At 34.4% G+C, this 14,822-nt stretch overlaps 1 protein-coding gene across 10 annotated transcripts in view; it reads left to right on the top strand.

The window, feature by feature from the left end:
• PAM (peptidylglycine alpha-amidating monooxygenase) overlaps positions 1-14,822 on the top strand; it is a 120,055-nt gene that overhangs the window by 95,841 nt on the left and 9,392 nt on the right. For 8 of the 10 annotated variants that reach the window (XM_042822794.1, XM_042822793.1, XM_042822792.1 and 5 more), the window contains 7 exons: positions 200-502; positions 4,695-4,824; positions 9,273-9,389; positions 9,928-10,000; positions 10,630-10,837; positions 11,478-11,675; positions 13,553-13,671. In XM_042822794.1, coding sequence (XP_042678728.1) covers positions 200-502; positions 4,695-4,824; positions 9,273-9,389; positions 9,928-10,000; positions 10,630-10,837; positions 11,478-11,675; positions 13,553-13,671 — 1,148 coding nt within the window. The remainder of the gene's footprint in view (positions 1-199; positions 503-4,694; positions 4,825-9,272; positions 9,390-9,927; positions 10,001-10,629; positions 10,838-11,477; positions 11,676-13,552; positions 13,672-14,822) is intronic. The other 2 variants (XM_042822797.1, XM_042822796.1) reach the window with 1 other exon arrangement.

The following is a 14,822-nucleotide window of genomic DNA, read 5'->3' as shown; positions in this document are numbered from 1 at the left end:
ATATATATATATATATATATATATATATAAATTGTATATATATATTATATATACAATTTATATATATATAATTATTATTAATAATAATAACTTGAATAACTATGTTACATGTGCTTTGCTGAAATTTTCTAAAACTGATCTGTTATAATTGTTGTTTTGGGTTTTTTTCCTCCTCTCCTCTTTTCTCTTTTCTGTACAGGTGATTTCTATTCTCTGCTTTCCAAGCTGCTAGGAGAAAGGGAAGATGTTGTTCACGTGCATAAACAAAACCCTACAGAAAAGGCAGAATCAGATCTTGTAGCTGAGATTGCTAATGTAGTCCAAAAGAAGGACCTTGCCAGAGAGATCACAAATCATGAGAGGGACAGTACTGTTCTTGTCAGAGACAGAATTCACAAATTTCACAGACTAGAGTCTACCTTGAGGCCACCAGAAAACAAACAGTTTCCTTTACAACACCCTAAGCATGCTGAGGGAAGCTGGGAAAAAGAAAATACAGGAGGTGGGTTAGGGGTTAATTTTATACAGTGAAATGCCGTTTAAGAGCTGTGATCCACATTAGCAAATCTGAAGGGAATATCAGTTGATACTTTGAAGTATTTTATATAGCAGCTTTCCTAATTGTGGAAATGTTCTGCCTTATTTTAAGAGGGGTTTCATTGTTTTCGTTCCCCTCCATGTGTGAAAAACAGTACTGGTACTGTTTGGATTGTAGAGGTTGTTTTCCAGTTTAAAAGATTTTGTATCAATAATGCTAAAACTGGCTAAAACCAAAAGTACATGCTAATCACAGGGAGTGAGGAGTTTTCTTAATAGAGTTAATTACTGTGAAGTAGTCACTGAGATAACTGCTGTACTTTAATTTTTTGGATTTATTTGGTTTGTCAGACACAAGATTTTTGAGATTCACTGCTGTAATTCTGTTGGCTGTTTTTTCCCTCATTCCAAACGAGTTGCAGTTAATGATGAAAAAGTCTTCAGAAATAAAATATTCATTACAAATTGGCTATGGCTATCCTAATATTTCTGCACAGGCCGTTGCATTATACTAGGATTACAATTAATTCCCTTCAGGTTTCCATGACAGCAGAAACCTTAGAAGTGTTGTGTTTGTTTTAGTTGCATTTTTGTCTGTGTGATTGTGCTTAGTTTTGCTAATGTGGAAAGCCAGATAATGCAGCATGTGATCAGTATCTTATTTAAAACAAAACAAAACAAAAACTGATATGTATGCATGGAAGTCATCTGTATGCGTAAGTTGCAGCAGCACATGCTTGCTTTTATGTTGCAACCAACAAACTTGATGTTTCAAAGTACTGTTGTATACAATTATATATCATTCATTTGATTATTTCTATTCAAAATGTAGTGTTATGTGAGCTTTTGTTACAGTATTCAAATTCAGCAAAGTTCTAGGTATGTATTAAATGGAAAGCCAAAGCTAGGGACTCTTATTTCAGTTGGTTAAATGAAAGCCTTGTCAAAGTATTAGCATAGAGGGCAAAAAAAAAAAAAAAAAAAAAACAACAGGATATTGTCACTTGCCTAACAAGTTAGATGTGATTCCATAAGCAACAGTGGAGTTCAATTATTGGAAGGGTAGCATGCAAATATCTGCAAAACCATTTTGTTAACTTCAAAATGATCACATGTGATGTGCGGAAGGAAAAAGGCTTGGATAAGTCTTTGTTTTAACTGATTCAGGTGAAAGAGTGTCAGCGAAGTGAATAAATGCCTTATTCACAACGCCATATTATGGCATTAATTCTGACTGTAGAAAGTGTTTTCTCTGATACTTTAGTTGCTCTATTTATCTGAGGGGAATATGTTGGCGGAGCACTAATAAATGCATTTCTAAAAGTTGCAATTCTGAGATAAAGCAAAACTGAAATGATGTTAGCATTCTTTCCCATTGTTTCTGACTGCTAATTACAGAAATTCTGAACAGCAGAAGCTGTCAGCGCCATCTTTTGGTAAAATATTTAGTGCAATAAAGTCTTTAATCACATCCAGACTTTTGGATCTATGTGTACTAGAAAACAGAGCCTTGCTTCTTTAACGTTTTTTTTTCTCTAATAGAGAAAGAAGATTTAAGGCTTTAAGTTGTGATGATTTAATGAAAAGAAACATTGCACCCTTCATAAAACTGTTATATTGAATTTAAAAAATTCTGCTTGTTAGAAGACTGTGGCTTCTGCAAAATTACAACATCAATTTAATTTAACTGCTTAACCAGAATTGTAAAAATTTAATATTTTTAGTCTTGCCAAATATCCTATTTTTTTAACATGTGACTGATGTGAAATCTCTAGTGACCAGGTAAGTAAGGTTGTTGTAATTATTATGTCTATAAGCTTATGCCACTGCTGTTCCCGCACTGTTATATTATTACTGTGTGACTGTTCATTGGTCAGTCATGTTGTACTGGATCACTGCAACAGCACAATTGCATCTCCTAATTGTAGCTTACAGCATAATTTTCCAGTTTTAAAAACTCCTTTTAGAGCTCTTGTTTACATTTGTCAAAATGTAGATAAAAACTATGGTCACGGAGAGTAAATGAAGTGAATGAATAAAATTCATGAAGTTAAGATCTGCCAAGGGTTTACAGAGAGTAAGTTGTAATTTTACTGATAAATAAAGGCTTCACCCTTTCAATTCTAGGGAAATTAGAAGCCGATTTGCATTTTGGAAGTCTGTTTAATTCTTAATAATGTTACTAAATCAGAAGAATTGCCATTCAGATGTTCTGATCCTCAGTTTAGAAGTCACATTTACAACAAAACCATTGATTGTTGTATAGCTGTATTTTTAAGTTATTTTATTGGGTATAAGTCATTGCTTGGTTTCATACGTAACTGGTTGTGGGTGCTTTTGTAGGAAATTAATAATAGTTTCAGATGTATGTGAATTTAGTATGCAAGCTTTTGTAAGAAAAGTGAGTTCCCTTTTGGATACACCTTTTTACGAGGGCTTCCTGTGTGAATCAAAGGAAAAAAAAAAAACAACATAATAAATGAATTTTGAAGAACTGTAAGAAAATGCTATTTCTTGTGATTAAGAAAATTTAAAGTCATTTTCAACCTAAATGATTCTATTATTTTATTGGTTTTATCTATCAGCAATCTTTTAGCCTTTTAAAAAGGACAACAAAATTTTTTATTTTGCAGTACATGACTTCTGAGAAACTGAATTTTACAAAGACCAAAATGTATGTTTCTGTGTTTAGACTTGCAGATGTTCTTGATTTTTTTTTTTTTTTTTTTTTTTTTTAGAAAAGTCTTAGTGATCAAGAAACATCAAAACATTAAAAATGCATAAGTATGGGATGGACAAGTGGCACTGGATTTGCATCCTTTCATTCCTTTTGAAACCCTAGTGTCCTGGTTGAGGCGAGTGTACCTCGCACTGTGCCTGCTGTTAATGATCAGTACTGTACAGAGGTGCTGTGGATTTTTTGAATGTGTGTAATTTTTTTCTTCACAGTTCTTTTAGCTTGAAGCTTTTTTTTTTCTAGACTAAAACTACTACAGATTAGGATATAATTTTTTTCAGAATTTCTTGGTTGATTGTGTTCACAGCAGATGATGACTGTCTTAGATTTGCCTTAGTTTCTCTGTAACCTACTCTGTTATCTAAAGCTGCAAAGATAAAATTGCAATAAATATCAAGATATGTTTGCAAAGGTAAAATATATGTCTTAGGTTTCAGCACTATTTTTCTCTTTTCCTGGAGTAGATTGTAGAAGGTTGTTTTCTGTCCTCTGCACGTCTTCACAGTATTAAGGGAAGTGGGGGTTATGGTTGTCAGGTTGAAGAGGTTGGGCTTTGTGTCCCATCTCATTTTTTTCTTTCATAATGCAGCAGCAATGCAAACCAACCTCTTGGATTTCATATTAAGCACTTCATCTGTGAGAAATTAATTTTCTTAGTCAACACTCTGCAATTTTTCCAATTTTTTTTCTGCTTTTAATCACTCAATTTTTACATACAACATAGGTTAAAGCAAACTTCTTTTTATATTTCTAATTTTAATCTTAGTTATAGCTGTGTTTTTCTTTCTTCTTCACTGGGGAGTTTTACAATTTAAGACAAGTGCAGGAAGTATCCTACTTGTTAGCAGTGTTCACTTGCTTAATTCCTGTACTTTTGATTTAGTATGAAGATCAGATTTGTGTTATTTAAAAACTGCTCTGCATTTGTTCTTAAACAGTGTCCTATTTCATAAATAGTGATAGATATTATGCCCTTTGTTTCTTTCATCAAACTTAGATATCCGTTTCCTATTCATGCCTGTAATGTACATTAAAAATATGTATGTACTATAATATATATATAATTTTATATAATGATTAACAGTTGTGTGTTTCTGTAATCGATCAGTGTTAGAAAGTATTTACAGAGCTCCTCAGACATCTAGAATCTGTGTAGCTATATGCTTATAAGGCACAGAAGAATGAAGTCAGTAGAAGTCTTGAAATGTCTGTGTTCCTGCAAATAACGGATACCAGTGTTTGTGCATGCTTTACTGCAATAAAATTGTGCTTGGAATTGAATTGCAGTGTTTTCATGAAAATTATGCATGTAAGGTAATATTCATACAATATCAAACACTCCTGTTTACCAATTTTATGTTTTGTTTTGTTTTTGTTTTTATAAATACACTGCATTAATGTCTTTTGTTTCTTTGATCAGATTTCCACATAGAAGAGGCAACGGAGTGGCCAGGGTTAGACCTCAAACTAGGCCAAGTTTCTGGTTTGGCTCTGGACCCTGAGAACAACCTAGTTATCTTCCACAGAGGTGATCATGTTTGGGATGAAAAGTAAGTAGATCCTTTGCAGAATTACATGTTAAAGCATCAAATTGGTGTATGCTGTTTGAGTGTCTTCTTGAAGAAACAAAGTAGATCCTTTTTTATTTAAGATTCAGCTCTTTGTACAGATCCTTTGCTACTTAAAATTCAACTCTTTGGCTGAAAGTGCCTTGAGGAGACTCAGAGCTTGTGATTGACAGGTGTCATTTATGGGGTTGCTAGAGCTTTGGACAATAAGAACATTTCTCTAAGGATTAAGGTCATTGTACATTTGGTTCCAAAACTGCATGCCCAAATTAGTGTGATCTTAATTATTCCTGCTTCTCCATGTTGTTGTCTGGATTAACTAGCCTGGAAGAATTATATTTTAGTAAGATTTACTAAATGTGTGGGTGTAAGGCATGCAGAGCTAGTTTTGGTTCATCTGGATTGAGTGCATCTGTCTCTATATCCACTGGGGCCAAAAAAAATTGATTGTTAAAGAGAACATGCTCAGAACATTTTTTCATTACTGACTTAATTAAAAACTAGTGTAATCTCAAAAAGAGAAGAAAAGCCATTCTTCTAGTGTTTAATACAGCCAAAAATGCATAATCTAAGGACAGAACATTCCAAATAGAGTATGGTGGCCCTGTTTATATAATGCTGTCTTTCACTTTTATTTTTATTTATAGTTTAGGAATCCCTGCGAAACCTTTACACCATTATCAGTGAATTCTAGGGTTTGACATTGGACACTGTGTGGAAAAAGTCAGCTTCAAAGAATTATTGTATCTGCTAGCTAAGCACTTCATTCAATATTGTCAGGTTTCCTTTTGCAAATGAAGTGCATTCATTTTTAGTTCATCTTCTTATGACTTCTTATTTCTGCTGCTTCTTTATCGTCCCTATCAGTTACCATGTTTCAAAGTTCAGAGGCCTAATATAATCAATACTCCTTTGTGTAATAATTGTGTCGTTCCTGTCACTTTTAGATGTGGAGGATAAGAAATTAACTCGGAATTTAATGTATTTAGTAGGAAATACATAGGTAATTGAGTATATATTTTTCTTTGCAAATCTTAAACATGATCAATTGAACCTGAAAGCTCAGAATTTTTCTATTTTAGTGCATAGTACAGGAACAAATTTAAAAAAAAAAAAAAAGAATCTGTGCTATTAGAAACTGTGCAAGTGTTTCCAATGCGTTATTAATATATGCCATAAAAGCTGGATTCTTGATCAACTAAATATAGCTGAATGAATGCTTTGTGCTGTGTTGTAAGGCAGCCTTAGTCTGCTTTTGGAGCACAGTTATGCAATGTCAAGTCCTGTAATATAGTAGCAGCTTTTTCAGTGGCTCTTAGCTCTTTCTTGGCATAGTTTAAAAAATAAAATAATTCCTCTAAATTATTCATGTTCTCTTACCACATACTGTTTTCAGTTTAGTCTTTCATGCTGTGTGTGCAGTGTGCAATTCAAAAAGATGGAACTATTCACCTGGTTGAGCAATTAATCATTTGAAAGCTTTTGGTTTTCGTGATGAAAAAAGATTGACTGTGAGTAAATGATAGAAAACATAATAAAGAATATAGAATCTTTCTTGAACGTTTATTGCTTTCCTGACAAGGTAGTTAGATTTAATTTAGTCTGGATATTGACTAAGAATAGAGCTCTGCATTGTACTTTCAAGGGTTATGAGGTCAGGTGATCTGTCTAAGCTTAATACATAGCATGCCAGAAAGACACTAGATGTGGTACTAAATTGTTTATGTTAGTATGAAGCGTCCAGCTGAGATGCAGAAAAATAGCTGTGAAATTGGAGTTTGAAGTTAGAAGTTGTGACATTCAGCATATTTTAGTTGTCCTTTGATATGAAACTGCAGAATCTACTAGAAAACAATGATGGGAGCAGAGCAATATAATGTTTAACAATAAGGTGTTCTTTTGTTTGTTTGTTTGTTTGTTTTTAAATATTTTTTTATTCCCATTTATCAAATAAAAAAGAATTGCTGACTACCTTGTAAAGTGGTCTTAAGCCCTAGGAAGAGTGGCTCTGTAGCACACTAGTCTAACTCCTAGAGAAGAATATTTTACAGGGAGAAGATGCAAGAAATTCCATTCCATATCCTCATTTCAGTGTTCAGTAAGCTTCCTTTGCTGAAAATACTGTACAGTCTCACATTTATGCTGAAACCACTCATTTCCCAGAAGAGCTGAGTAGTTATTAACAGGGAAAGCTTAGAATTCTGGGCAGGGCTGTTTCTAGGATCCAGAATAATAATCAGGAAAGTTGATAGTTTTTTAAGCTAACTAGTCAGTTAGAGATAGAATCTTTTTTTCTTCTTGTTGCTGTTGTTTTCATGGAATGCATACCCTCACTAAGATTCTCTTCTGTGATTAGCTGTGCTGATTAATACTAATAGTGTCCACTGAGCTTGACCTTCAGCTATTTTCACTTGTATCCATTAATGTGGGCGTAACTAACACATTTTAGCAAAGATAAGTAGGTAGCAAACAAACATCCATCATGCAGCTGTGGAAGGCAGGAGTGAGATTGTTGGCCCCAAACCTACGTCTTTGCATTCATACATAGAGACATAACGTTAGCCAAGTATCTTAGAAACTGCTGTGCTACTGCCAAGGATTAGCTCTGTCTGTCTAGTGTTGCTTTTCCAGTGGTCTTCTATGCCTGCAACAAAGTCTTAGGAGTATCGGGACCTTGGTCCTCTGCCGTTTACTGAAGTTAGCCAATGTGAGTTGGGCCTTTTTGGGAGACTTTGTGGGTTTGTTCTTTTTATTTTTTTTCTTTAACCTGGAGTGTTGTATGTGAAGATGATAAAGGGACTGGGATATAGCCTTCTGTGAGGGAGCTGGGAAGGCTGGAGATCTCGTCAATGTCTATAAATACCTGAATAGAGAGTGCGAAGGGGACAGAGCCAAGCTCTGTTCTGTGGTGCCCAGCAGCAGGACAGGAGGCCGTGGGCACAAACTGGAGCACAAGAGGTTCACTCAGATCGTCAGGAAGCACATATGTGCTGTGTGGGTGGTGGAGCACTGGTACAGGTCCAGGCTGTGGGGCCTGGAGACCTTCAGAAGCTGCCTGAACATGGGCACAGGCACCCTGCACTGTGTGGCCTTTCCGGAACAGCTGTTGGACCAAAAGATGCAGAGGACCGTGCCAACCTCAAATATTCTGTGATTCTGTGCATTTCAACATAGTGTCTTGGCAAAGTGTTCAGGAAGGGCTCTGCAGAGAGTTGTAGTAACATTTTGTTCGTGATCATTTCCAGCTAACGGGATATATTGATTTTTGTCAGCAGATAAATAAGTAGCAACAGATAGTCAGCGTACATAAAGATGATATCTAAACACTATTTTTTTTTTAATCCTAGTCTATGTATAAACTTGAATGCATTATTTTACAGGTTTTTCTGGTTACAAATGAAGCTGGTGTTGCTTTTCCACAATAAAAATTCTAGACATATGAATATTTAATATTTTGGAGAGACTAGGCTGTTAGGACTATGGAATTTAAAGCCTTAATAGCTATATTCATTATCTTGTCTGTGACTACGAAATATATTCTTATTTACCAAGTTGCATCAGTCATGTCTGGGTTTTTCTTAGGGGGATTAAAAATGGTCTTAAAAATATAAGGCAGGAGGGCAGAGCACGTCATTTATTAACATTTTTTATCCATAATCTAGAACCATTTTTTAACATTTATATCTAAATTTTGTTGATAGAATTTTAATGAAGGTTAACAGAGCATCTGAAGGCTGAATGCATTCAATTTGAAGTGTTGAAGGAATAGCCAGCTTCTCTGTAGGAATACAAAAAGCTGATTATTATTTTCTTTACGCATCGTATGGTAGTTTTATGTCTGGAACATTAATCAGTTCTGGTTTTTAATGTCCAGAGTACATAATAATGTTATAATTGTTTAAATAATTTTTTTATTAATAAATTCCATTTACTTTGAAAATTGTGCGTGGAGCTTTGCAGGTAAGATATATATGTATGTGTACATTACACTGGTTCATTCTGGTAATTATGCCCTGGTGATTTACTGTGTTTGTACTTAGACTGCATTGTTTTTATTTGCCATGGCAAAGAAAAAAGAAAAAAGAAAAAAAAAAAGAACAAAGCCCAATAACAATAAAAAAAAACTCAGAAGGCTTTTTGGTTTGCCAGCTTGCTCTAGAATTATCCTTAGTTGTTGCTGAGTTGGTTGTTTGCTCCTTGAATTAGGATGCCATAACCTTAGTAGGAAATGCAGATATCCTAAATTAGAACTCCTAGGATCATAAAATAATAAAATAAGACAACAATAATACAGTAAGAAAATAAAAATTCAAGAAAGTCAAGTAACCCGCACTGGAATTAAAATACAAAACCTGACTTTAAATTTCGTGTGTACTGGTCACCACTGGACTGTTCTAATACTGGCTTTGTATTCCAATGTTTTTGTTTAGTTCTTTCGACAGCAAATTTGTTTATCAACAAAGAGGACTTGGACCGATCGAACAAAACACAATTCTTGTTCTGAATCCAAGTAACGCAAAGCTGCTGCGTTCCACAGGCAGAAATCTGTAAGTTTTGTGGTTTGTGTGGATTTTGTTGCCCTTACTAATAGAACTACTAACATTTCCATATATTTGAGTCCCAAAAGTTGCCAACCCATTTTCACATGCTTGTTTTGTATTGCATTGTGTGATTGTAACCTCTTGAGTTTCTTAAACAACAGAAAAATCAGCAAATAGTCTAATTGTTTACCTTCTTTATTACATCTGCTTTCTACCAATTTATTTCATTTAACCTACCAGACAGATTAGCAGAAATGCAGTGTTGTTTGATTTCTTTAAAGTCATCAAATGTCAGCCTGACTGAGAATGCAGAGATAAAGTGACTTCCAGATTTGAGACATTCTTGTAAAGAAAATTCTGTACTGCTAGATAAATATTTTTCTTTTTTTTGAAATGCCAACAAGTTATTAGTAGAGCAGTACTTTATCAATTTTTTTTAGTGTATTGCTATTTCATGATTAAAAAATGAAATCTGCAAATCTACTTTACATCATTATTCTCAGAAGAAGTTTTTAACTTGATTCTTCTGTATTTATGCTTGCAGATTTTATCTACCACATGGCTTGAGTATAGATAAAGATGGTAACTACTGGGTCACTGACGTAGCTCTCCATCAGGTACGTTTGTGAAGCTGTAATAACTGAACATTAGTATTTTGCCATTATTGTTTGTTTGCTTTCTGTGAGATTTATGTGAACTTATATATAAGCTATTTATATAAGGTCTGCTCGTATATATATATATATATATATATTTATATATATATATATATATATATAAAATAAATAATAAATTAAAATATATTTATATAAGGTCTGTTAAGACAAACATTAAGAATGTGCCCACAGAAATAGATCCCTTTGACCTTCATGGAATATAGTTGTGTGTAGGGTAACTTGAGCATAGTATTCAGAAGTGGAAATACCTGTTTTTAAAAGGTGATTCTTTCAAAAGAAGGCAGCTTTTTCTGCTAAATCTTTGCTAATCAGCTTTCTTGTGAACTCTAACTTGGAATGGCAACTGTTTTGTTCGCTGTACTCATGGGAAATTTGTGATAAAAAATTTCTCAGAATCAAAACTATTATAAAGCTGATGGTAGATGTCATAATCAGAACGTTAAGGTTGTATTTAGTATATGCAGTTACTTTATGCAGAATAATATATTTACTTTCTATTGGCAGTTCTCCCTCTTCTTATTTCACCCTCCATAGTTGAAACCTCTTCTCTTTTCCCATTGGCTAAAAAGGTTTTCAAACTGGGTGTGGATGCAAAAGAACCGTTGCTGATCCTCGGAGTAGCTCTGCAGCCAGGCAGTGACAGCAGTCATTTCTGTCAACCAACCGATGTGGCTGTGGATCCGGTCACTGGCAGCATTTATGTGTCTGACGGCTACTGCAACAGCCGCGTCATTCAGTTCTCTCCAGATGGATTGTACATCATGCAGTGGGGAGAAGGTTAGAGTTCTTGGTACTTCTGTCATCAATTCATGTTGTCATGAACTGCGAAACTGCTGGCATTAAAAAAAAAATTGTAAGGTTCTGTTACCATCATATGTTGAAGGCATCAGTTGATTTTTATTTTTTTTTTCCTTTATCATTGGGTTCCAGTTTTCTCCTATTTATTCCACTGTGGAATTGTGTTGTTGTGGGTATCTATTTTTACTAAATACAGCAGCCTGTTAGCACATATTTAACATAAGTGTTGGTGTGTCTTTTTGTATCAATAAAACGTTCTGACTTTCAAAAAAAAAATAAGCATCTTTTTTTATAAAAATTTGATCAAATTGCTTAAGCCTTCACCATTTTTCTAAGACTTGTGACATTATCTCACCCATTTTAAGTTACATTTCAGCCTGATTGAGGAATCAGAGTAAGGTTTACCAAATATTGTAGGAGAATAGACACGGATTTGGATTTTACAAAGTTAATATTGAAGATAATCACATCTTCCCTAAATGAGTAAAACTACTTGAAGAATGGAATAATGCTTCTTCTTTTCCCAGTGCTTTGTTGCATTATGTGAAATATTATTAGAAACAAAACTGACAGTTTCACTGTGTACCTCAACAGATGTTGTGGATATTTTGTTTTGCAGAGACTTCAGGCAAAGCCGGACCTGGACAGTTTCACATCCCTCACAGCTTAGCTCTGATCCCTGAATTGAGTCAGCTTTGTGTTGCAGACAGGGAAAATGGTCGAATTCAGTGCTTCAGATTAGAAACTGGGGAGTTTGTAAGGGAGATAAAGCACAAATCGTTTGGAAGAGAGTTGTTTGCTGTTTCATATTCTCCAGGTAATTCTTTTTCCTGTTCTTGAGATTTCAGGTAGTAGTTGTAGGATTGCCAATATGTCACAATACATAAAATAATATTTTATAGAGTTCTATTATGTATCTTCAGCCAGATATTTATTCTCTTTCAAGGTGGTGTTGATGTAATGGAAAATTTTAGAGCTGTCTGTTTTTCCAATTTGCAGGAAGGGAAGCTTGCATAAATCTCTGCTGCTGAGAAATGACTGATTAGGCTCCCTAAATGTGATGTCAACAAGTAGATTATACTGTTTGCTTCCTGGTGACTGCACAGTCAATAATTCGTTAGAAATTATGTTTTAAAATATTCATTTCAAGCTCCATTAAGAAGAGCAAACTATAGAGCTTCCAAGCCATCAAGAAAAGTGTTGAGTTTCTTAAAACAAAAAATCTGAAAGCGAGTAGTTCTAATTTGAAAGTTGTACTGTTGAAATTTGATGGAATTTGATGAAATACAATTGCTGTATTAAGGTTTTCAATCAGATTATTAAAACCAATACCAAAAGTAATGGAAATGTTAAGAACTGGACTAGGAATTTTGGAATGTCTGACCCCTGACTCTCTAGTTGATATCAGATTTAATACTGAGTTTATCTCTGTTTCATTTTCCAAGAATTTAACAAATGCTGTTCAAGTTGAGATACTCGATGTGTAAAGCCCACTGCTGTTTCTGGCAGTGGCAGCAGGAGTTGTGTTCTAGGGAGGGAGAGCAAGTCAACTGCATTTTGCAGTCTGCTCCTCTTTTTCTCCCCACACACCCACAACTACTTTGTCTTAAATGTGGTAGGTGATAACTTTTGACTTTGTATTCATAGTCTCTATCTATAAACCTGTTGCCCATGAGTTTTTGTAATAGTTTTTTGAGATGCAGACAGTTAACCATCACTCAGTATTCAACATGTGGGCATGACTTCTTACCAAGTGGCAAACTTGTCCTCCTTTACTAATGTTCTTCCTGTTGTTGCTTAACATTCTTTTGAAACTGACTGCCGCTGCGCATGCTGCCAAAGATTTCAGAGACCTTTTGTGGTTGCTCTTTGATCTTGAGCTGTCACTTGAGTTCCAATCAAAGCTTCACGTATGTAAGATCTAGATTTTTTTTTTTCTCATAGCAGCAACACCCTGCAGTTGCCTTTGAAGCTCTTCTGCCATCTGTTTGACAATTCAATAAAAAGTCTTTCCAGATGCTTTTCATATCAACACATAACCATTGCACAGAATTCAGTATCTCCCTCAGTCTGGAAGCGTGGCTGTTAACAGAGCTAGATGACACAGTTTGGCTTGAGTTAATTTCACATTTGACTTCCTTCTTAACTTCAATAGATGGCATCCATGCCTAGAGTCTTTCTAACCTCCAACTTTTCTAAAGCTTTTTATATATCTCCTTGAAGTTGAACTGGATTCTCTGCATCTTGGATACAAAAAAAAAAATGGTGTGTCAGAATCCCCCCAGCATACACAGCAGTGAGAAGTAACCAGTATTGAGCTTCCTTTTTCACATCCTTGCGGTCCCACTGGTTGCCTTTTTGATTCTCTATTTAAAAGTTTTTACTGCTAGAGAAAACATCCATATTAAAGCATGATTTCTATTTTTTCAACTCTTCTACATTCCTGCTTTTGTTTGCCCAATCTGTAAAAATAGTGTTCTTCATAATTGTCATTTGTACATTTCCAGTTCTTAAATGATAAAATTTTGCCCATTGACACCTTACTTAACTTCTCTATTGTTACTTAGTTTCCTGTTGAGTTACCTCTGTCTCTGCCAGCCTGACAGGTTTTTTCATGTGTACTATCTATTATCATTGATCTGCTCTGTAGTTTGCAGTGTGTGGGTTGTTACAGAAAATCCAATGTTGTTGCAGGTGGTCTGCTCTTTGCAGTTAATGGAATGCCTTATCCTGGAGAGTCAGAACCAGTGCAAGGATTTGTGATGAACTTCTCTACTGGAGAGATAATTGATAGTTTCATTCCACTTAGAAAGGTAGAGTATTGTACAGAGTTTCTGGTGTATGCTTACATTCAGGAGATTGTTGACAATGTTCTACTTCTGCAACTTATGTAAGATTATTATGTTATTATTGTAGAAAATGTATTGTTTCCAAATGTATGATTTTTTCAAAGGAGTTTTTCGTAATAAGCTTGGTAAGGAAGCTGAATTATCAGGTCACACTCAAAAATTATACTACCTTCAATGTAATCTCTTTGGTCAACACCATCAGTTAAGATAAGTTTAATTTATAGCTGGCAGAAAGTTATTAAAACAAATATAAAAGAAAAATAAAGGTCCAGAAATATTCATACAGTTACATGCTAGTAATATGTCTGAAAGAAAATGGTTTTCCTAAGCAGAAATAAAATTGAACATGGCTCATGGTTGCTTCCTCCCTTTGCGAAAGATTAGTGTAAAGACTAAATGGCATTTATACAGTATTATGAAAAATTAAAGTAAAACTGTTGATTGTAGATCACCTTAGACTAAAGAATGAATGTCAAGTTTCCCATTTGTAATTGGCATATACACTCTGATTTGCAGTCCAGTTTCAAGTGATGCTAGAGAGAGAGATTTATTCCTGAGTATAGCAAATTGTTGTGCTGCCTACAGACTCTAACAAATACTGAATGTGTGGACTTGTAACTAGGATTCATTATTTCTGTATAAACACACATAGGAAATTTTGTCATAACATTAGCACATCAGTAGTCCTTCTGAGGATTTTTTTATCTAATGGCTTTCAGCAATGTGTTCATTTATAATTGCCAAAGTATTTTCATTATTGTCTTGAGAATCAATGTGTATTAGATTGTTTCAAGTATTTGTGCAGTTACAGATTCTTGGGAAAAAATTACTGTGTACTTGAATTTTGTCTCCAGGCAATAAACAGGTACACAGCTTTCATAATTTGATCCAAGATCAGTCTTAACTTGATCCAAGGTCTTTCACCTAGGAATATCTTGAGTGAAATAAATGAAAATTCTGCAGATTGAATCTTGAAAGACTTTTGAGTTGTTTTTATGCTTTTATAAAATCTTATATGCACAAGTAAAATAGACACACTTCTTCATCTGGGAAAAATTTCACTAGGACTTTTACGAAAAACAAAAAGTAATGAAAACTGTCTTATTAATATTTGG

This window comes from Centrocercus urophasianus, unplaced genomic scaffold (assembly GCF_019232065.1).
Source record: "Centrocercus urophasianus isolate 14NV4802_14NV808 unplaced genomic scaffold, USGS_Curo_1.0 seq_21, whole genome shotgun sequence".
Classification (NCBI taxonomy): domain Eukaryota; kingdom Metazoa; phylum Chordata; class Aves; order Galliformes; family Phasianidae; genus Centrocercus; species Centrocercus urophasianus.
This window is presented reverse-complemented; position numbering and strand designations above follow the sequence as displayed.